This window comes from Manacus candei, unplaced genomic scaffold (assembly GCF_025592945.1).
Source record: "Manacus candei isolate 608988 ecotype Guabito, Panama unplaced genomic scaffold, ASM2559294v1 h1tg000126l, whole genome shotgun sequence".
In the NCBI taxonomy this organism is placed as follows: Eukaryota; Metazoa; Chordata; class Aves; order Passeriformes; family Pipridae; genus Manacus; species Manacus candei.
Genome location: NW_026138174.1, coordinates 1,806,766 through 1,829,384, shown reverse-complemented (window position 1 = coordinate 1,829,384; position 22,619 = coordinate 1,806,766). Strand labels below are relative to the sequence as shown.

The window sequence follows — 22,619 nt, the reverse complement described above, 5'->3', positions numbered from 1 at the left end:
TCCCTCCTTCTGTAGCCACATCTCTGCAGGTCCTGCACACTCCTCTTCAATGTGCATTCCCGTTTTGGGATCTCCCCTTGCTCTGCCTTGGCTCTGCCTCTCATCTTCTCCCAACAAGACTCCTGTGAAGGCCCTGTTACCTGGTGAAGGCACCTAGTTGTGGTACCAGATTTTGCAGTGCAGTATCACCACGAGGACGCTGTGCTTGGGCCTTCTGAATTCAGCTGGGCTACAGCATCAAACCTTCCCTGGCAAACACCTCCAAAGACCTTCAGCAGACTGGCCAGTTTATTGCTCATATTACAACCAATATCCTATCATAATATCCATGTTACTACCCAATCACGTTATAACCAATTCAAATCATATTATTGAGCCTTTGAAAGTGCTTTATGAATGACTAATTTTTACCTGTTTGGATAAACATACTCATCACAATAGTGTACTGGGATAAATCTCTAAGGAGGCATGTTAAGGGGAAAGCTTTTTACAATGGGAGTGGTAAAACACTGCAACAAGTTGCCCAGGGAAGTGGTAGATGCCTCACCTCTGGAAAAGTTCAACGGCAGGTTGGATGGGGGGGCTCTGAACAACCTGGTCTAGTGGAAGGTGTCCCTGCCCATTGCAGGAGGTTTGGACTAGATGACCTTTAAAGGTCCCTCCAAACCAAACCATTCTATGGTTCTATGTGTCTCCACTCTTTTTTCTGTGCTTGCAGCACAACCCTATACAACTGTTCTTCCCTGCTAAGCCCTGAGCACACCTTGCTGCCACAGCAGTCTCGTGTTACCCATCTTGTTCCCCAACAGATTTCTTAGAGGTTCAACAATGCCTTTAAAGTCTCTTTGCTGGGCTCTCTGTTTTTTTCACATCACCAGATGGGTTCCTGCCTTCCTGAGCTGCTCCATGCCCCGCTGGCAGCAGCACTGAGGGTCTGGCAGCACCAGAGTGATGCACAGAGCAGGAGGTGTCTGAGTCAGACCAGTCAGATCAGCTAACAAAGGCACCCTTCCCTATGTCTCAGAGGGGAAAAAAACCCCAAACCCACAGCTATATCTGTATAATGGGAAATGTTGAATATTCTCAGTGTTCAGAAGGACAAGTGGCCTGTGTGAAGCCATGGATCAGCTAACAAATTCAAGCAGTCACTTGCAAGTGTGAAGTGCAACTAACACAAAAAGCTGAGTGCCATGTTCCTTTCAGAAGTGTTAGTGACTGCTCTGCCATCAACAGGTTGCTGAGGTGCCAAATTTTTCCTGGGAAACAGAGAAATACACAGCTTCAAGATAAAGATAGCATAAACCCCCACAAATTGTGTCTTAGTTCTTTTATTACAGTGAAAACCTGTGCGGTACTAGCCTACTGAGAGACTAAAAGCTACCAGTAACTTTACATCCAAAAGGAGTCAATCCCAGGTAAAAACAGTCTAGAAATCACGGCTGTTGCAAAATACAAAGTCTGAACTGGGACCTCCGTCTCTTGTTCCATTGAAGTAGATCCAAAGTTTGGAAAGTTCTTGATGGAAGTTTCTCCTTTAACAAGCTGGAGAGTTGAAGAGAAGAAGCAGATTAAGTGACACGTTTTCTCTGTAAATTGCAGAAGATGCTAGGAACTGTTTTGCCTAGATGCAGGACATCTAAAAGGCAACTTTTTAGCAGTTTCCCCCAACCCCCATCTGTACATGTTGTCCCTAACTGTGTCTCAGATCAGTAAAACCATATGATGGTGAATTGTACCCAGTACAAAACACACTGTGGCTGAGGCTATTGGTTATCTACATTAGATATGCTGAAAGGTTCAATTCTAATTAAAAAAAAAAAAAAGTCAATAGAGGATCAGAAATTACTGTAAGTTTCATTCCACATTTCCAAAGCACAGCCTTTTATCTCCCATGATGATGAAGCAGATGTGAGTTGGGCAGCTGTACCTCTACCACGGCACCAGCTGAGAGCTTGAGTTCACACCTGAGCCTGCACTACCTGTGCAGCCACATTGCCTAAAACTCCCTGGCTCAGATGCATTGGCACCACCCCCCTCTCTGTGCAAGAAGCAGCTTTTTTAGGGTTTAGCCACCTTGTCCTGCTCACACCCTGAGCAGGGAATCTCTGGCTGGCACAGCACACCAAGCCTGGGCAGAGCACAGGCCCTGCCAGGAGCTGTGGGGCCTCCACAGGGACACAAGGGACGATGTCTCGTGCAGATCATTCATTACCTTCCTCCGTGACACGGTGGTAGAAGCACCAGGGGACCCCAGCAGGACGTGCCCTGAAGCAGCAGCCCTTCTTTGTGCACTCCTTGGCTGTAATGCCGGGGTGGCCGCAGTTTATCCTGGCGTAAGGATCGCTGGGACACACTTTCTTAACTGTGTGAAGCGAAAAAAACAAAGGAAGGAAGGAGAACGTGTCACTTCATGCTCCGTTTACCTGGTGATGTAGTTCACAAATAAAAGATGTGACAGCCATGATGAACAGTTTCACCCAAATCCTCACCACGTCTGTTAGGCAAAGCTAAATACCAAAGGGTGATGAATTGCTGCTGTGACTCAGGGACCAGAAGAGGCAAAATTTACCCCTAGAAGTGTCATGCAGCAACTCATCTTTATCTTTCCTATATCCAGCAATGGGGTGAAAAGCCATGTGTCTCCCATAATGGTAACACATCCACTGGCTTCAGGCCAGGGTATATCCATGACCTGACCCAGTGCTAACCTCAGAGCAGCCTGGCTAATGCAGGGATGGGACAACCCAGCTTCCTCTGCATGCCAGTTGAGTTACTGAGCACTTCAAACAAAGGAGGTGGGTCATTTAGGGGGAAATCACAGCTCTTCCAACCAATTAGAAGTAAAATCACAAGTAAAGAGGTTATACCACCCAGCTGGAATACTCTGTTCTTCTCTCTCAAAGCAGTTCTGCTCAGAAAAGCAATTCTATGAAATGGCACCATAAGGTGCTGCTGTTCATCCTTCAAGATTTACAGGAAATGCAAACAGTGTTCAAAAGCAAAAACATTTTTTCCCCTCCAGCAATTCTGATCCCTGTTGACCAATCTTGATTTATATCAAGTTCTTCTGCTGGGTAACGTTGCCTTTGCACCCTCATTTCACCTGTGCAACTGCTGAGACTGCCCTGAAGTTCTCCTAGGAAGGAGTCAGCCCAGCAAATGTAGCTTACACTCAATTAATGCAGTTATCTAACACAGTTCTGTAAAATATACACCCGAACCTTGAAAGAGTGGGAGGGCAGCTTTTCCCCTTCCTGAGAAAACAATGGCAACAAATGGAAACAGGACTTCAGAAGCTTTAGAAGGAAGAAACTAATGGAGAAAAGGATTTCCCTGGGATATTTTGGAGATTTCATCGAGTGAAGACTGGGAGCAAAAATGGCAGAGAAAAAGGGACAACCAAGTGCAACTATGCTGGGAAACATGAAGGAGAAGAAGGAAGTAGCAATTAGCAAAACAGGCTGGAGAAAAGAGCAAAAACCTAGCAGTTAGAGGATGCCTGTGGCCTTTTGTACAGGTATCTAAGAAGTCCTCCTCAGCCACATAGCAAAACCACTGAAATAAGTGCTGAGGATCCCTTGCTCTACCAGTGAACAAGCTCACAAATGACAGTGAAATGTTTTAAATAATCAGCATGGGTTGCTTGAGAACCAGAAGCCTGAAGGTAGAAGGAATACATCGTGTGAAGAGGATGAGGCAGAAGTTTGGTGGGTAAGTAAGGCTTGACTTTGCGTTTTACTACCAGTGGTCTTCTAACAGAGGTTTGCTCCCACTTTTCTCACCTCAGAAGAAAAGCAGAACTGCCCCCTGGTCGTACACATTTCTAGATAATCAAACACGAGGTAAATCAGTGTTTCTGGCAGAGAAATTACCTTTCTTCTGTTTAGGAGTGAAGCACCAGGGAACGTTGGGGTTCGAAGAGTTGAAGCAGCACCCCATTTTCTTGCACTCTGCTGCTGAGATTCCTGGGTAGCCACAGTTTTTCCTCTCCTTTGGGAGCATTTTACACTGGCATTTTGCTGTTCAGGATAGAAGGAGCAAGTTACTGGGTGTCAGTTTGCACACTTTTTTGTGGAGGTGCAGTTATCAGATGACCACTGGGAACGATGCTCTTTTCCTAAACTCTGTCCATCTGTGCAACTGTACATTTTCTGTTCCCTGCCAAGACCAGAGCCTGTGTGGTTTAAAAGCTGCTTTTAAACTCTCACTGATTTTGGCAAGGGCTGTACTGCACCCTTTGAGAGTCTGTGGTCCCACTTGCAGCCAAACCAGCCCAGTTTGTGGACTTTGAATTGACCACATCAAATGGGAAAACCTAAGAACTTCAAATATTATGCTCCTAAATGTTGCTGATTTGCCCAGGTCTTGTGAAGAGAAAAAGAGTTAAGGGTCCAGTGGATATTCAAACAGGTGTAAAGATACAAAATCTTTGCATTCTTGTCAGGTGACTATAAAAACGTATTATTCTGTGCAAATAGGTATGACTACACTTTTAACATTCTAAGTCTGCTGCACAGTCATCCACAACCAAGACATTCTGGAGCTGTCCCTAGGTGTCATTGAGTTGCTTTTCACTTCTGAAGCTGTCTAAATGACTTGTTTCTTAATTAGGAGGCATATAGACTCCTTTGAAATCGTATTCACATGGCAAAACAGCAAAAAATAATTATCAGAAGACTATTTAGGCAAAACCGGCTCCTGTTCCAGCCGTGGTCCTGTTCTAGAGAGCTCCTGGGCATGTCTGTCCCCCTGCCTTTGCAGCAGGTTCCTGGTTATTCCACCAACACAGGAGTGCACCCGCAGTCTTTAACATTTTGCCATAGATTTCCCTGAAAAAATTGAAAAGTAGAGTCCAGCTTTGGTGATAAGTCTCACCAGAAGAAGCCGTTTGCTGTCTGATACATTAATAAAGACAGGCTCTGCCTGCAGCTGGTAGGACCAGGCCCCCCCATACATACCTGGAAGGCAACAGTAGGTGAATGTACTTACTTGGTGGTGCATTTCCCTCTGCCAAGGTGCTGAGGGCTATGATGAGGGTGGCAGAGAGAACACAGACCACCTTGAGATCCATTGCTCTTGGAAGGTGGGTAGAGCAGAGAGGTGCTGCCTTCCCTGGGAGCAGCTGGTTTTATACACTCCCCATGTTTGCCCAGTGAGGTCTGATAACATTGTTCCATCTGATGCTTCACCCAGAGGCTGGGTTTTCTTTTGTTTAGTTAGGAAATGTTGCCATGAATATCATGATATCCATGAGATAAATTTCTGGGCTCCCCTGAGCTATTGATCATGAATCTATTACGTACCTATAGATACATATCTATTACGTGATCCCATGATCTATTAAGTGGATGCTGCTGGTTGCCTCTGGGTGCCAGAGGCTCTGGCTTTGAGCTCTGGGTGCTCTGGGTGCCGGGTGATTTCATGGCCATCAGAGTATTTCAGACCTCTGTGTAGCTTTAAATGGTTGGCACTACTGAAAGATGTGTGCCTACATTTCCAATCCAAGTGTATCTTTCCTGCCTGAATTTTTCCCTGGCCTCAGGGTTTTGGTTATGCTTGCTCTGAAGCAGGTAAGGCAGGAGGGCTGGAGGTGTGACACCTCCAAGCTTCAGGAGACCACAGGGCAAACCATGCACCTGAAGAAACGCATAAACACAGAAGGTGGAAGGTGTGACTGTGAAATACTGAGCCCAGCTTAGGCCACTGTTGGTTTCCACACAGGGGGGTATAGGAAAAGAAGGTAAGATCAAGGGGAAAAAAAAAAACAGAAGTCCAAGACCAACAGCACAGAGACTCAAGAGAAGGAAGGAGAGGCCGTGTATGATCTCAGCCTGCCCCACAGGCACTGTGCTCGTCCAGGGGTCAGACCTGAGTGTCCCAGCCAGTATTTCAGAATTGCTGACCTGCACAAGGTCCTGTCTCAGGGGGGCCATGGCAGGGGCTGCTCCCATCCCCTCTGCCCGATCCCCAAAGCAGTGAATTTCTTCACAACCCACCCAACACCACCAGCCAAACCCAAACTTCTGAAGCACCACGTTTGATCTATTAGTTTCCCAGTTGTTTTTCTCCTGATTTCAAGGGTAGCCTCCCTGCTTGGGACAACAGGCTTTGAGACTTGGGTTGCCCAAGGCTTTAATCTCATTTTTGGACATTTTTCTACCATTTACTGTAACATTTCCTAACTCCTAGCTACTTCTCAATCTTAAGCACAAACAGAAGAGTGCCAGGGAGGGGGAGACAAGCAGTGGGATGGTGGGACTGCCTCTTCACCACCTCCCACAGGAAGCACTTGCAGAGCAAGCAGGGCTGGCTGTGACTTCTTCAGTGCTCTGCAGCATCACTTTTCCCATGGGAAAACCACCAGGTAACTCTTCCTGTTCCTCACCAAAAAAGGAGACTCAATGCATTTTTTTTTAATCTTTGACAGAATTGTGTCTTCACGCCTTTGATTATTGTATATGAGCTTGTTTTGTGCCTCTCTCTTTGACAAAGTTCAAAGTGAGAACTTTCAACTTCTACGCTTGTGTTTTGGAGGTAATTTATTTATTGAAAAGTATTTTCAACAAAGTAGGAGGGGTTTTGGTCTAAAGGGAAAACAAATAATAGAGCTCATTTTTCTGATCATTAATTTATTTAATACTTCATGGGGTTTATTTTTATCCCTCTCTGTTTAAGACATGGATGGCACTTCTCATTGAAAGCCACAATTCATAAACCAGACATTTTGTGCATCCTTCATTTCACAAGAGACCAAGGTGCAGGCAGAGGAGGACCATGTTCCATCACTCATCAGTCCACATAACACTTTTTACTTTCATCACTTAGAGAAAACATCAGAGGTAAAGCTTAAAAATCCAGTTTTTCCTTATGTGCCACATCAACATTGATCCCAAAGGCCCACCATGATGGCTGATCCAGAAAAGTCATGAGTAATTTTTCCATCGGCTTTCTTCTCATGGTGCAAGGAGTGAGTTTGGCTGAAATGCTGCCCCTGCACGAGAGGAAAGCTGTCATCCCGACGGGACAACGTGCTGCTTTTGGACTTTCATGGAATTCTCAATAGGTTATCGGCCCATCGTGTGAGTCAGGTGAAACTGCAGATAACATTCGTCCCTCCTGCTTCTTTCTGGACATTAATTAAGTCCTTATCTGCTGGCTGTCACCTCCTGGGCCTGATCCCAACCACAGGCACAAAGGCAAATCTACCCCTGAGCTTTTGCTGCGGAAAGAGCGTTTGATTGGCATCTTAAAGCAAACACAGCGAAAGAAATAAGCTGCTTGCTTTCTGCCAGGGGATTACTTTAAGATCTTTAATATGTTTATATAGCAAAGCCTTGGAAATTATCTGGGGTTTCCCTGGTAATATGTTTCCTTCAGTGAGGCCAGCACCAACCTAAACTTTTTGGTAACTCAGTGTAGAGTGCCCAGGCTTTGCAAGTGCCCGTGGCCAGAAAAGGTTTGGAGGGCTCCTTCCTCCTCTCCAGTCTCTATGTCCTCCCTCACCATCCTCCTCTGGTCCCACGGGGCTCTTACTGTGGTGCTCTCTTTTCCTTCCCAGCAAGGACACGGAGAAATCACCATGGCTGGTAAGGATCTTGCTGCAGATCAGTAACAGCCTCCAATTCTTTATTCTGCTAATCCAGAACTTTTAAAGGATGTTGGTATTTTTTTTCTGTCTCTTTTCACTTATAAAAAATCCAGCAAAAACCAGTACAATTCAGATTTTTCATCCTAAAGGGAGTGTTTTGTCCTAAAGGGAATTTCATTCAGTGGTAACTGTGCTGACCTGAGAGATCTGTCATTGGGTGAACATCACTGCGTGTGACCCCACAAAATACACCCCAAGTTTTGAGTGCTCCCTGAAATAAATCATCATAAAAGAGGAAAAAAAAATGGAGGCAAAGGAGAGGTGTGTCTTCACTTTGTTCCTGCCAGCTGTGCAAAGGGCTTTTAGCAGAAGGAGGGACTCAGGAGCAGGCATGGTCTGAAAAAACCACTTAGGTGAAGCTCATCACATGCCACTCACTCACTGCAAGACTGGGTTTTATGAACGTGTTTCTAGAACCCACAGCAATGAGTAGCACTCTCCTCCCTTATCATTAGGCTGCCTGCCTTGTTCCACAGTGGCCACTGTTGCCCTGCTATGTCTCTCTTCCTCCACCCTTTTTGGAGGTGCACAGGGGGTGGTGTGGGGAACAGGCAGTGCAGGTGCTGCTCTCCCCCCATGGTATGGCCTGTAGGACCAGGCTGTATTTTTCAGGGTGTACTTCCCATGGGGCACATAGGACCATGTTGTGGGGCTGCCCATGAGGAGTTATGTGAGCAGTTTGTGTGGCACCAGCACAAACCATCTATGTGTGGGTATCACACATCCACGACACACTGCACCTTTTGCTGCATAGATGATATCCTGCATCATTTGATGGGCTGCAGCAAAAGCAGTGTGTCCAGCAGGTCAAGGGAGGTGATTCTGCCCCTCTGCTCTGCTCTGGTGTGACCCCACCTGCAGTGCTGCCTCCAGCTCTCAACATAAGAAGGACATGGACCTGTTGGGGCAAGTCCAGGTGAGGCCAGGAGGATGATCAGAGGGATGGAGGACCTCTGCTGTGAAGACAGACTGAGAGAGTTGGGGTTGCTCAGTCTGGAGGAGAGAAGGCTTCAGGGAGACCTTAGAGCCCCTTCCAGCACCTAAAGGGGCTCCAAGAATGATGGAGAGGGACATATAGAGGGACTAAATGCCCTTACAAGGCATTGTAAGGAAATGCCCTTACAAGGGCATTTATTGACAGGACAAGGGTTCAAAATGAAAGAGAGTAAATTTAGATTAGATATTAGGAAGAAATCCTTGCCTGTGCAGGTGGCGAGGCGCTGGAACAGGTTTCCCAGAGAAGTTGTGGATGCCCCACCCCTGGAAGTGTTCAAGGCCAGGTTGAACGGGGCTCTGAGCAACCTGGGCTAGTGAAAGGTGACCCTGTCTATGGCAGGGGTGTTGGAACTGGATGATCTTTAAGGTCCTTTCCAACCCAAATCTTTCTGTTACAGATCAATGCTTGGGAGCAGCGAGCCTACCCTGTCATTCCTGGGGTAAATAAGGGAGAGGGCTGTTAACCTCCCACATATTTTGACTAAATGAGTTACCCACAAAAGCCCTCAAACGAGGATGATATCTGTCTGTCTACCAAATAACACTGTGGGTTCAAAAAACAAACAGAGAAAACCCTACATCTTAATTCTGGGACCAGACAGTTCAAAGTAACCACTGAGATCCTCCTATTTGATAATGCAGGTGTCAAAACCAACTTTAACCTGGTCTGTTCAAACTACTTCGGGGGGATTTTGTAAAAGAATATGTCATTTCTACAAACCAGAGGGGTTTTGTGGCATCTCTATGGCCAACATCCTTGAACAAGGTAAAATGGAAAAGATAATTACCTCAGGTTATCCAAAAACACAACTTAGAGCTGAATCAGATCTGAAAGCCTGAATTTCAGCGCCCAACACATTGCAAAAAGGTTTGGTTGTGACTGCAAAGCTCAGTGCCAATTTAGAAATACAGATCTGAGCCTGTAATTTTCCCTAATGCTTCTGGGACCTCCAAGCAGCCCCTGATATTGGCACTGCCAGCATTCGCCCTTTTTTTGTCAGGACAAAGCAACACCAGAAAATGCTTATTTTTCCTGAGATGAGATGTAGACCAGCCTGTGGAGACAAGGACACACTGACTGTGACCAGCCAAGAAGGGAAATACATATTTTGTTTCTTTTCTAGACCCCCTCAGTTTTACAGTGACCCAGAGAGAAACTCCTGAGAAATGCAGACAATCTGATTCAAGATGTGGCCATTGCAAGGTCTCTTTACGATAGTGGTTGTGATGCACTCCAGCTTGCCATGCCCCAGGCAATAAGAAAGTCCAGATCCTGACTTATTACCTTCTAAAAAGGGAAACATACACCAAGAAGACTTATTAAATGGAACTCAAAGGAAGAGTAAAATGGGTGAAATGTTCACAAACTGCAGGAAGCTGTTGAAAGGCACAATATGAAAGATTAAGTAAATATTTACCACCGCACAAAAACTATGAAGAGAGTGTCCTCAGGCACACATATAGACCCAGAATAATTAAATGAGAGAGTAAAGGAAGCTACTGGAAGAAAAACGACCTTTTTTTCAAAGTCAAATAAAGAAAACAGAAAAAAACCCTGACTGTAGGAAAGTAAAATCATAAAGGGCTAAACAAATAACTTCTTTTCAGATAGGAGACAAAGGTCAGCAATCACAAGGGAGAGAGGAGGATTTTTATTGTTCAAGATATTCATAAATGATCAGGAAAGCTTGGTGAATAATGAGGTGGTGAATGTGCTGATGATTCAGAATTATTTCTCATATTTTTTCAAAAGTGCAGCTAGCTGAACAGTTGTAGAGGTATCTTACAGGATTGACTGGGTGATAAATGGCAAATGAAGTGCAAAGTAAAGTGCATGGTGGAAGAGTAACCTAACTATATAATCACCAAGATGGGGTCTAAATTATCTGTTGTCACTCACGCGGCTTTGCATCACTGTGGATATGCCAACTGAACATTCAAAGTGCCAAAAAGGCAAATTGAGTTTCAGCAGTTATTAGGAAAGGGGCCAAGTGCAAAGCAGAAAACATAATTCTGATACCCCCCGCCCCTCAGTCCCTGCTGCTCCCATGCCCACGTCGCGTTCTGCTTGCCCAAAGTTAAAAAGGAGACAGTGTAATTAGGAGAGATGCTGAGAAAATCCCTCTGGCTCGTGGGAGCAATGAGCTGTGGAAAAAGACTTTGAAGAGGGTAAGGATCTTACAAACTAAGTTGTCACAGAACAGATGGGGAAATTGTCTCCTGGATGAAAACAAGGCAACAAGCAGAGGGTGGGAGCCAACAGATGATTTTCACTGAGGGGAGAGGTCATGAAGAGGCTCCTTGAGAGAGTTATGCTGGGACTTTTGCAGCTTAGCAAACTCATAAACCATCTGGAAGAGGGGGCAAGAGGGTAAAATTTGTTGATGACACAGTATTTCTGTGGCAGTAAAACTATGAGCCAGTTGCTCAGATGGATTGTGCAAAATGGAATGACTGCAGAGTTAAATGGCAGGTGATGCTTCATGTCTGTAAACATGAAGAGATGCACACCTGGGAAAGGAGCAATCCTACCTTTTCAAATGAAATGATGGGCCCTGAGCTGATTACGATCACTGGGGTTCATGTGAGTGCAGTGTAAGAGTGACATGAGCATATGGAAGATAACAGACAGCTTTATGGAAACACCAGCTCAGTGCTTAGCAACCGTGAGAGAAGCAAATGGCAGATTAACAATTAGTAGTCAAGGGATAGAGAATCACAGATTCACATGGTTTTGTCATTTTATAGACTAAAACTATGCCTACTTTTTCATGCTGTGTTCTAGGCTTCCAGTGTGTAAGAGATCCCGTGGTGGGGATGGTGGTGTGGGACAGCATCCACACCAGGAATGCTCACATATCTCCAGGCCTGCAAGCTCCATACAGGTTACAGGAGACACAGCTCGTGGTCTCATCTAACATAAAGTCCAACTGTTAGGTTAGAAGCCTGTTAACTAAGACAATTCTTCACTGAGCACGTGGGTGAAGCAAGTCAGCTGTGGAGTTCACTTCTGCAGGACGTCACGGATGCTAAAACTTCCCACAGGTCTGAAAAGCAACTGGGTCAACTTGTTGAAAAAAAAATTGTTTGGGGTTTTTAAATCCTCAAACTACACATCTGTCTTAGGAAATGTCTAAGCTGCAAGTCCTTGGAGGTTGGAAAGGTGTTCTGTGAAAATATCACTGCCTGGGGCTGGCTGGACTTCAGCAAATGTTACTCGTCATTTCTCAGAAGACAACCACAAGAAAGCTTTCAATAAAATGATGGGGCAGGGGTGGGAAATGAGAAGAATATGGTGCATGACTGTGCTCTCTTTACTCCTTGAAGTTTTTCTGTAAGAACCTGTAACTGGCCACTCATGGCACAGGGAACTGGGCTAGTGATGGATTAACTTTGGCTGATCCCACGATTTTATCATTGCTTCGTTTGATTTCCATCATTTCTTGGGGGCATCTTTTCAAACTCTCCCGAATTGGTGACTTTAATCACCTGGTGAAAGTTTCAAGATTAAAACCAAGATAATCTAGTTTGGGTTTAACACTGAATCTGGTAAAAATGACTGTTGGGAGGGAGAGATTCTTGCAGGTGCTGCGAAACAGCATCACCTGCCAGCAAGGGGTACCAACCAACACCTCCCATCTGCACCCAGGACAGGGGAAGGAACAGGGAGTCACTGAGATCACTCAGCAGCTCCAAACGCTGACATTCTGAGGGCAATGACATGGAACAGCTGACAAATATTGCCTATATTATCTTATTTTAGCATAATTCATTAATTAATGTCAGAGCAAGTGGTAACAAATAGGAGCAGGCAGTGCTCAGCAGGCACTCACCCTGCAAGCTAAAGGAAAATGTTCCCCTCTTAGATTTCTTGCAGCTTCTTAGAGCAGATCATGAGCTCTGGGTTTCACCTTACATGTCAAGGACTGAATATTATTTGGGACACATGAGAAATGAAAAAAAAAAATCCATAGTTCTCATTTGCTACTATGGGAACAGTGGGTGATCAAAACTTTGAAACCAGGCAATGCAGCGGAAGGGCTGTAAGGTTATTTCTGGCACAAATAGCTAAAAAGATAAATACAAAGTGAGAAAAGCCTGAAATAGCAGAAGCAGGAAACCTAGGAAATAATAAGTGAACCTAAGACACCGTGTGGTGGGAAAAGGTCATTTCAGAGAAGTTTTTCCTGGTGGTTTCAAAAGTGGGCAGTGAAAAAATACTGCCTAAGCTGCTGCCTCCAGCTGATGGTGAGGACTGGAAATGCTCAGAGGGATGTACAGTGTGGCAGGGTCTGCAAAAAAAAAATTAGAGGGCAGAAAGTGACCTGGGCTGGCTCTGCTGAGCTGCTGGCAAAAATTGCCTACAGAGGTGGCAGGTGGAATCAAGACAATTGTACTTTTAGCGAGTTTCTGTTACTGCTCTTTTCATTGATGACACTGAGGGGAGGAAATACTGGCCAGGAAGTGTTTCTTCTGCACCAATTAAATGTGGTTAAAAATAGAGGGGGAAATATTAAGCTCCAGTGTTAGCAAGAGTACACAAGGATTAATGGGAGAGCTACTTCAGGGGAAAGCTGTGTCTCTATATAGTTCAGTCCTTCAAGAGATTTAACAAAATAATGATAGAGAAAAAGTAAAGAGTAGAAAGAAAAAAAAAGTGGAAATTTCAACAGAAAAGAAGCTAGCTATGAAATTCCTTTGAAACCACTCTTGTAAGGATTTTAAAGAGAGTGAGCATAAAAAGTGAACTGTAAAGTTCTGGCAAGAATCAGGAAAGGAAAAAATTCTCTTGAAACTAGAAAATCTTAACACCTTACTTTGCCGTGTTTTATATAATGAGTTACTGCAGGTGAGAGCACTGCAGAAACCAGACAGGTCCTTAGCTTGGGCCTAGACAGGCATGTTAGCAGTCTCCAGCTGGGATGAAGGATGCCACAGCAGATGAAACAGCACCTGAGGCTGCCCTTGCTGTGTCCTGCTTACCTGGGGTAACCTGACAAAAAATGATGCAACAGCCCACTGTTTACAGCTGAGGTGCAAGAAGTAGATTAAATGTACCCAGCAGGATTAAAACATGGCTGTTGGAGTTGGCTGGGATTTCTTCAACATAAAGTTTTGTCAGGATGAGTAGATTGAAATAGAAACTTGAAGCCTGCAAGGATTTCATCGGCAAAGCACCGCTGTGACAGTTCTTCCCGACCTGAAGGTGTTTTGGGGTGGGACAGACAGCAGGCTCGCTCTGTCAGCTCAACAAAAAGCCATTTGCAACAGTTCCAGGAAGGGAAAATCCATCTGGGCTTTTAAAAAACCCCAAAATATCACACTTGGTTCGTGAATTCCCCGAGTATGGAACACCCAGCAGCTGGGAGTACACTAGGAGGGAGGGGACACTTGCCCTCTCCTTGTGGCCAAGCGTGTCCAGGGCCCAAGGCAGCCCAGCTCTGCCCTGACACCTTGCTGAGGAGCTGGCACCAGCTCAATCTTTTCCACTTTCATATGAAGCCCTATCTCAGATCTGCCAGGCAAAGTGAAAGCTAAAGCCAGAAAAACCCTTTGACAGCAAGAACAAAAAACCAGTTTGGTGCAAATAGGAAAGCAATCAAATTCTGATGATGAAAGACATTGTTCACATCTTCCATACGTGTCACACAGAAAATGCAGCACCCCAAGAGGGCTCTCACTGGATCACTGGATTAAATCTCTCATTTGTGGCACAATAAAGCAAATTGTCAAACATATATCTGTCCACAGTAGCAAAACAGCAATTGATCCACGCCCGTAAATACAGGGAGGAAAATGTTAATATTGCAGTAAATCAAGCAGCTTCCCTCTCTAACGTATTTTGCTTTTCAGAAGTGAGACCTGAATTCTCAATGTCTCTCTGCTAATGGAAAAATCCTTAAAACCTAATTAAAAAGTCTCTATTCAATGGGCTGTGGAGAATTTATAGCAGTGAAACTGTCTGTGTCAGACAAATACGCTATTGATAGTCCTGTGGGAACTAATGATGAAGGGACTGCAAATAAGAATAGAGAGGGAAAAAAAAGAACTAGGCAGCATGCTGGGCACTGTTTCAGACAGCTGTGTGGTGGTGTGAGGGGCAGCTGATGAAGGGAGAGGGCTGGGGGCATGCTGGTGTCAGCCCTAACAAATGTCACTTGGGGAGAAATTTTGGTGGGAGAATCTGAAAAATGTCCTGCAGGGTTTTACCTTTTCTAAAAGAACGGGCTGCATTGGTGGTTTTGGTTAACCAAAAGGGCAGTAAACCACCCCACCAGGTAGAACTGCCCAGTAACATCACAGATCCCTCTCAAAGGGCAGCACCACGCCATCCTGGACGCTCTTACTCCTGGTGACATTTGGCTGCTCCAGCAGTCACCCAACAGGTCGCTGTTTCCTGACAGTCCATGCTGCAGCCTGGCTTGGCTCAAGCTTTCTAGAAGGCTTCTGGGGAGTTCAGGGGCTGCTGCTTCCCTGAGGCTACACTGAGACATGGATGCTGGGGATGATCTGCACCCTGGGCTGGAGGAGGACACGGCTGTAGGAGGTGTGGACCATGGTGCTGGGATCAGCTGTGCACAGAACCCATCCGTCCCTGACCTTCTCCTGTTGGTCCCCAGGCCCTGTGGTCTCTGCATTACAGCTCTCAGCTGCACCCTGCTCACAGGCAAAGGCACATTCACCACAACCAGTCTTGACAAGAAGTTCTGGGGAGTTCCAGGGACTTGTAACAGCCACTGGGGCTTCTGGAAGGGCAACAGCAACAACATCTGTGAAGCAACACATGTGCTGAGAGCAGGCTTTGCCACTGATGAACTTAATGCCAGCCTGATGGACTTCAGGTTGAGTTCGTGGCATTCCCCGTTTCTCCAGCCAGAGAACAAACACTGCCTTTCTCCTGAAGTGAAACCAGTTTTCCCAAAGCAGGAATAGCCTCTTGCCCAGCCACTACAGGCACATTCACGCCAGGAGGGTAAGAGAAAGCAGCCCAGCCCCTCTCACCAGCCCTGCCCCTCTCTGTGTCGCATCCTGAGCCAGTGATGGGTGTAGAGTACAGGAACACAGCACTTTGCAGCCAAGGATGTCTCACTGGAGATATTCCAGAACTGTCTGGACTCAGTCCTGTGCCATGTGCTCTGGGATGAGCTCAAGCAGGGAGGTTGGACCACTGTGGTCCCTTCCAACCTGACCCATCCTGTGAAGGGCTCTGCAGTGGCAGCACTCACTGCTGACAGGAGGCCAGCGGGGTTTAATTGCTTGTAAACTGGATGATGTTGCTGGAACCTCCTGTTCCTCTCTTCTACAAACACTGTTCCTGGGTTTTAGTCTCAGGCTGGTTGGACTTTGTTTGGAGAGGTTCAAAACCTCCTTATTCAGCTCCTTGATAACAAAGGAGAACTTTAGAAGCGCGGAGAACATGAGGCCCCTGTAAGAAAGGGCCTGATTTCTGGACAGCAAGCCAGGCACCCTTACCTGCCTACCATATATTCTCCTCATTAGGCAATAGGAACAGCCACTTTCACCTAATGCCCATTTAATTGTTTGCATTAAGGAGGGCCACTTGCAAGGGGAGAAACTGAGAGGGGTAATATGTGAGTCAGAACGAAGCCTTGGAAGTTGGGAGCCCCAACCAGGTGCCCTCACCTGAAGGTTTCAGGGTTGGGGCTTTTCCCCTCGTTCTCTCCTCTAGCCTGGACTGGAGGTAAATCCCTGGCTCAGCCCCTTTGCCCTTTTAAAATATTTTATGTAGTGAAATTGCATTAGCAGTGAGACAAGGTCCTGCCAATAATTTAACTTAAACTATTTTTTGCCACCTCTGCAAGCCCTGATGTTTGTGTTGGGATCTGTTCAGAACAACTGTTATTTAGCAAATGCTTTATTTGCCATGCCTAAGAGTAGTTTTATACAAACTTTGATTAGATCATTCCCTGCAAATTATGAGAGTGAACACACTGGTCAGGAATTTTCAGTCAGGTTTCATCCCATAACGTTGGCCATTGTAACTGCATGATGTAACAAGGTGATTGTGGCCTAATATGGTGATTTTTGATTATTTTTTTGTATTAAATTAATCTCAGAGATTTTCAATGTTCAAAACAAAAGATCCCTATTTGGGATATTGCAGACTTGCAGATGGTGTGAAATAGTGACTCCGATGAGACACCCTCAGCTAAAATACTCCTGAAAAACAGCTTGCAAATAGATTCAGGTGGAAGGTGCCATCAGGACAGCTGGGAAGTCCTGCAAAGGGTAACCTTGGCAGTGAGGGTTTCTCCCTTTTTGAAGGGTGCCAGTCTTTCACCCCAAGGTCTTGCCTAGCCCGATATACTCAGAGGACAGCAGCAGCAAGCCCTCTGCAAGAATGGAGCAAGAGAAAAGTGGATTTCAGCAGGACTTTTGCCTCATTCCCTTCCCATTCAGCTAAACTTGGAAGATGTCTTTCCTCTCTGGTTCTCCATAGCAAGCATTCTGGGCCTAAAATTTAGCAAAACTGGTTTTGAAATGCTCTTCCAGAGGCTGCAGGGTGGGATTAACCATTCAGGGTTGAAGTGATGGGAGGAAACCCCCTCTGAAACGCAAGATCCCTGCAGGATACGGGGAAGGATGGGGTCACAGGGTTTCCATTTTGCAGGTTTAACCCTGAGCCCTACACTTTTTTCCCCACTACCTCTGAATACACAAGTGTCCAGGGATAAAGCAGCAGAATTTCAGCTTTAACTGAGCCACAGGGAGAGCAGAAGCTGCAGCAGCAGTGGATGGACAGTCCCTGCCTGTACCCAGCCCTGGTCCTGGGGCCATTCCTGATCCCAGGGAGCTGCAGCTCCAGAGCCAGTCCTGCCCTGCCAGCCCTCAGGGCTGCATGGGAAGGGCTGATAATTGCAAACCCCGTGCTTTCCTCCAGCTTCTTTCTTCTTCAGCAATACTGGGACAGGACATATGAAGGGACTAATTACTGGAGATAGAGGTCTTTATTTTTCCTTTACAAATTGGGCAAGTTTGAGTCTAGGAAGTACTGATCATCCACAGCCCTGTGCCCTGCTTTGTGAGTGGGCTTTGCACTCCCTCTTCTGCCACATGGACTGGCTGTGTGGAGGGAGGAAGAGGAGATGGTGGTTCCCTGCAGAAGGGCAGCTGGCTGTGAGCAGGTGGTGTCAAGGGGGGCCCTGCCTGCTCTGAACCCCTCTTGGTCCCACTAGCACCAACCCAGCTCTCCCCATCTCTCTTCACGCACCCAGAGGGGCTTCAGCTCCTCTCAGAGAGAGAAATTTCGTGCCTCTCTTTTGACAGGAGCCTCCTGCCCCAGCTGCCTCTGTGGACCCTGGTGGGATGGTCTCCTTAAGCAGACACCCCACTCTGTGGGTTGTGCTGGGGAAATGACCCTGATGCTTCCTTCCTGTGGGTTTGGGTATGACAGAGTCTCTGAAAGCTTTGCCTCAGGGCTCAGCTTGGTTGTCTGCACCCTTAGTCCCCACTGCAACATCCCCTGGTATCTGCAGCACTCCTGGGGGCTGGTCGGTACCACCCAGGACTTGAGGAATTTGCCACAGGTCACCCAACACCCCAGTCCACCCCTCAGCCTCTCTTCCCTGTCATGTAAACAGGTGATCTAATGCTGCTTGTTTAAAAGATTCCCATAAACCCCAGGCACTGGCGAACTAATCCTGTTTCCCTCTTCCCCTCCCTCCCTCCAGCAGCAACTGAGCACACCCTGAGGCGCCAGGCTTGCTGCAGGAGAAAGGAATCGTTTGTTTTTAGTTAATTTGTGTACTTAATGACCTCGAGATAGACTTGCTTTCCTTTGGCTCCAGCCAGTACATGGATCACCCTGAGTTCTTCCTAGCCCTTGTTCTTGCACCAAGATTGCACCACACCACAGGCTGTTCCCTGCCAGGACCTGAAGGCTGCATGCCATCAAAAACTGAGGAGAAATGGCAGTGCTGCTCATGGATACTGACCTCCTGGAGGCAGTATGAAGCACCAGGGCACATCTGGAATGGCTGGATCAAAACAACACATCTGCTGTAAGCATTATGATGACTCTGTGATGCCTAGAAACCCATGGTTTTCCTTTTAGCTTTTGGGATCACACCATGTTGGTTACAGCCTATCTAAAGCAAAATATAAGGAAAACAAAATGTATCTATCTATCTATATATATATGTCATGCAAACATATGCATACATATACACACATACATTTATATAAAAATTTATAAAAACATAGAGATATATAAGTTTTTTCCTAATTAATCAGTGCAGCTGCTCCAGGGTTGCCTGGTCAATTGTCAAGAATAACTGTGAACTCAGGGATGTATTTCCTTCTGCTATAAACAGGAACAGCACAGGTCAATCCCCTAAGCAAAGGGCTACTTAGTGAAGTGGGTTGTGGTCTTGGCCTGCTATCAGGAGCAGAATATGTTAATCTTCACAGTTTAATGGTTCTTTCCACTCACACCAGTCCCCAGCACCCCTCTGTGCCCACAGTCATAACACTGCTGTGCAGACTGGTATGACCCTAAACATCACCCCGAGGAGCCTCTGAGGGATTGACACTGTGCTGCTCTGCTTCCCTGTGGAAAGAGCCTGCTGACAGTGCTGGTAAGCTGGAAACATCAGCTATTAAAATCTGGGTAGGTGTAAACACAAGGGATGACTTGGGTGTGGTATGAGAGTGATGCCATCGAGACTGTGGGCAATGTGCCAGGGATGCTCCAGGTGACAAGGACAAGGAACATTTCTGAGCTTTGTGCAGCAAGGATTATGCGGGATGATGCCATAGAAACTTAATTTAAATAAATCTGACTTACATTATTAGCAGTAGATTAACTAAACATATAAAAAAATCCATTTTCCTTATGAATATTGGCTTATTTTTTGAGTTCATCTGTTCATCTGTTTTAACATAACCCTTAAGGGATGTTCTCAATGCCCCTTTATTTTTCCTGATGCCACATACACAACAGAGTGAGAGGCACCAATACACATTTTGAAAGCAGCTGAACAGCTTTACTCCCTGATTCTCTGCTGGTAGAATGGGGCTGCTCCTTTTGAGCTACAGAATGGTCTAAATCCAAAACTAAATCAGCTTTTCAGCAACACAAAAAAGAAAGAAAAAAGCTGCAGTAATTCCTGAGCTGATTCAGAAAAATGTTAGTTTTGAACTGCTTGAAAAGCAGCACTGCTGGGAAAGCAGATCTGCATGTGACTGTGCTACCATGGCTGAGAGAAACACAGATCACTGGTACTCCAAATTCTATCCTCCCTCCTTCTCACAGGAATGATGCTGGAAGTGTCCTCATTGCCTATTCCCATCATGATCCTGTACTGAATTACATTTTACCTAAGAACACAATATTCACGTAACGTTTAGTTTTTCTTGATAATGAAACAAGATGCCTATGAAAAAAATGCTCTGTAGTAGCATAGGCTAATTTCAGATACTTGATTTTACACCCAGCACAACTCCTGGATGCTGATGGAGAAACTCATGAGCTTAATCTCTGGGTTTCTGCTGATCCCGACAGCCAAGAAGGAGATGAGGAGTCAGGATAATGTCTATCTGCAGGCTTTAGGCAGGATGTGTGTCCAAAGGAAACAGTCAGTTCTGAGGCTTTTATTTTACATCAGTTGTGCTTGTCCAAACATACTGATTGACATTTGCTTTTTTATCTGTTTTATGTTTTTTAGTCACTCCTGTCTGACATACTGTTAGCACATTTGGTGTCCCACAATCAGGCAGGTGGCCGATCCTGGGCAAAGGCTGGCAAAGATTCCCAGTTCAGTGTCAGGTCTGTGTGTCAGGGAGGTTTGTCCATCAGACTGGCATTCTCACCAGCCTGGCTCTCCTTTATCACTGGGTGTGTGTTCTACCAGTTGCTAAATAAGTTATCTTCAACGTGGTGAATCATCAAGTTAATGCTTTTATATGTATGTACAGCAATATTTTTTATTTACTTCTTAAATTATGCACGTGATGGGGAACCTTCAAAGAGTGTTCAGTCCAGGGACAAAATGAACAGGGGCTGCAAGTGCAGGGAAAAAAGAAAGAAATGGGGTTTCTTCTTCAGTGAAGCACATAAGCACAGAGCCAAATGAGAAAGGATTTGCAGAGGGGCTTGTTGTTCCTCATCCTTTCTTTTTCAGTGTCTGGTGGGTGTGTATTCCCAGGTAAATGGTAGGGGAGCAGCAGTGCAGCTCCTCCACTCCCAGCTCACTGCTGTGCTGGATAGCATGCACAGGTTGTCTGCAGCACTGGGAAAAACTGGAACTACGGGTCAGGTCAGGTGGAGCTGCACTTCTCTCCCTCATGCTGCCAAACCATCAGCAGCAAAACTGTCCAGAAGCAGTCACGTTCCTGCACACATCCATGGTTTCTGTTGCTTCCCAGGAACTTCAACAGGGCCTAAGGAAAGGCCATTAAAAGGATTTATTATAACTATTAATTATTATAATTAATTGCTATCCACAAGGGGTGATAAAAGCTCAGTCAACATTGCAGAGCTGGTGGCGTCAGTGTGGTAAGAAAGGTGACGCTGCTGCCTGCCAAGAACGGGGGTGGAGGGGTTACCCCAGGCAGGAACAAGCCAGGGGCAGGCAGCCCTTGGGAGCAGATAGCCTTTGGGAGCAGGCAGCCCTTGGGAGCAGATAGCCTTTGGGAGCAGGCAGCCCTTGGGAACAGGCAGCCCTTGGGAACAGGCAGCCCTTACAGGGCAGCAGGAACCCTGGAGGGAAGGCTGTGGCGTGGGCTGGGAGCTCTCCCCAAGCTCCAGGTGGGCACTGGCTGGCCTATCCCCTGGAATGGCCCTGAGTCTGTCCCTGCTCTGTCACAGTCTTTGTGCTTCAGTTGTGTGTGTGATTTTTGTGATTCTCATGAGTGACAAGTCTCCCCCTGCATGAGTCTCACAGTGACATGCCTGGTGTCTCACAAAGGGATGCTGGCAGTGCTCAGGGGACTGCCAGGAAATGCAGTCACCACCCTCCTCTCCAGCTCATCCCTGTCCCAGGCAGGGACCAGGAACTTCAGGTCCCAGAGGAGTCAGCATTTGCTTACTGTCCTACTGCAATGGGAAGGGGATTAATTAATCACCTGGAACAGCACTTCTGAGTCTCCAGTCCCAGCCTGTCAGTGACTAGAGTGTGATCTGCACAGCAACTGCCAAAAAAAAAAAAAAAAGAAAAAAGGAAAAAAAATCTTTAGAAATATGAACACATGCCCACACATACAGGTGGGCGAACAGGAAAAAAAAGTTGCATAAATAAAGAAGCATTTCTACCCATAAATAAAAAATCATTTGGCTGCATGGTACAAGATGATCCATGGCTTTGTTTAAAATGACTCTGTGGCCCTCGGAATCAGACAGGTGGGAAGTGCTGATCCCAGTGCAGCACACATGCAGGATACCTGGCATTGCACAGCAGGCAGGGCTGCCAGCGATAAAGAGCTCGCATTTGGGAACACGTAAACTGGGATGCTCCCAGTTTGCTCTACCTGCTGCTGGCAGGGAGGGAAACAGCTCTGAGTCCCTCTGATGGAGGCAGGGGCTCCACCACGGGGGTCCTTGCAGCCCCCTCAGGCAGTGAGATGGGCTCTGCCTCTGTAGCCACTGACCTGGGCTCGAGTTTCTCTGCGGAGTTTAATCTCCACCAAACACACCCTTTTCTGGCTGTGAAACAGGGGGAGCAGAAGGTCCTGGGGGATGCTGGTAGTGAACCACAAACATAAAGCTCTTTAAGTGTTCCAAGGCTTTTTTTTTTTCCTTTCCTTTTGTTGGTTTGCTGGCTTATGTTTATTTTCAAACCTACCTGCTTTTTTGAGGCTTCATTCTATTCTCTGCTTCACCCAAGAAGGCAAACACCCTGGAGGCTCAGTTCCCTGAGGCTGAAGGACAGAGAGGCCAGTGGGGCCACAGTTCCCTTAGGAAGGAGGAATGTTTGTAACACAGACACCACAACCACCGCAGGGACCTCTCCCTGGA

At 46.2% G+C, this 22,619-nt stretch overlaps 1 protein-coding gene across 1 annotated transcript; it reads right to left on the bottom strand.

Moving 5' to 3' along the window:
• Nucleotides 1–1,399: 1,399 nt before the first annotated feature.
• Nucleotides 1,400–5,082, bottom strand: LOC127462332 (trefoil factor 2-like). Its single transcript, XM_051770863.1, has 4 exons — nt 4,990–5,082; nt 3,873–4,019; nt 2,213–2,362; nt 1,400–1,542 (listed from the first exon to the last, which is right to left on the bottom strand). Exons 1-4 carry the CDS (start codon nt 5,069–5,071, stop codon nt 1,535–1,537), a joined length of 387 nt encoding a protein of 128 aa, XP_051626823.1. The 5' UTR covers nt 5,072–5,082; the 3' UTR covers nt 1,400–1,534.
• Between the last annotated feature and the right edge of the window lie 17,537 nt (nt 5,083–22,619).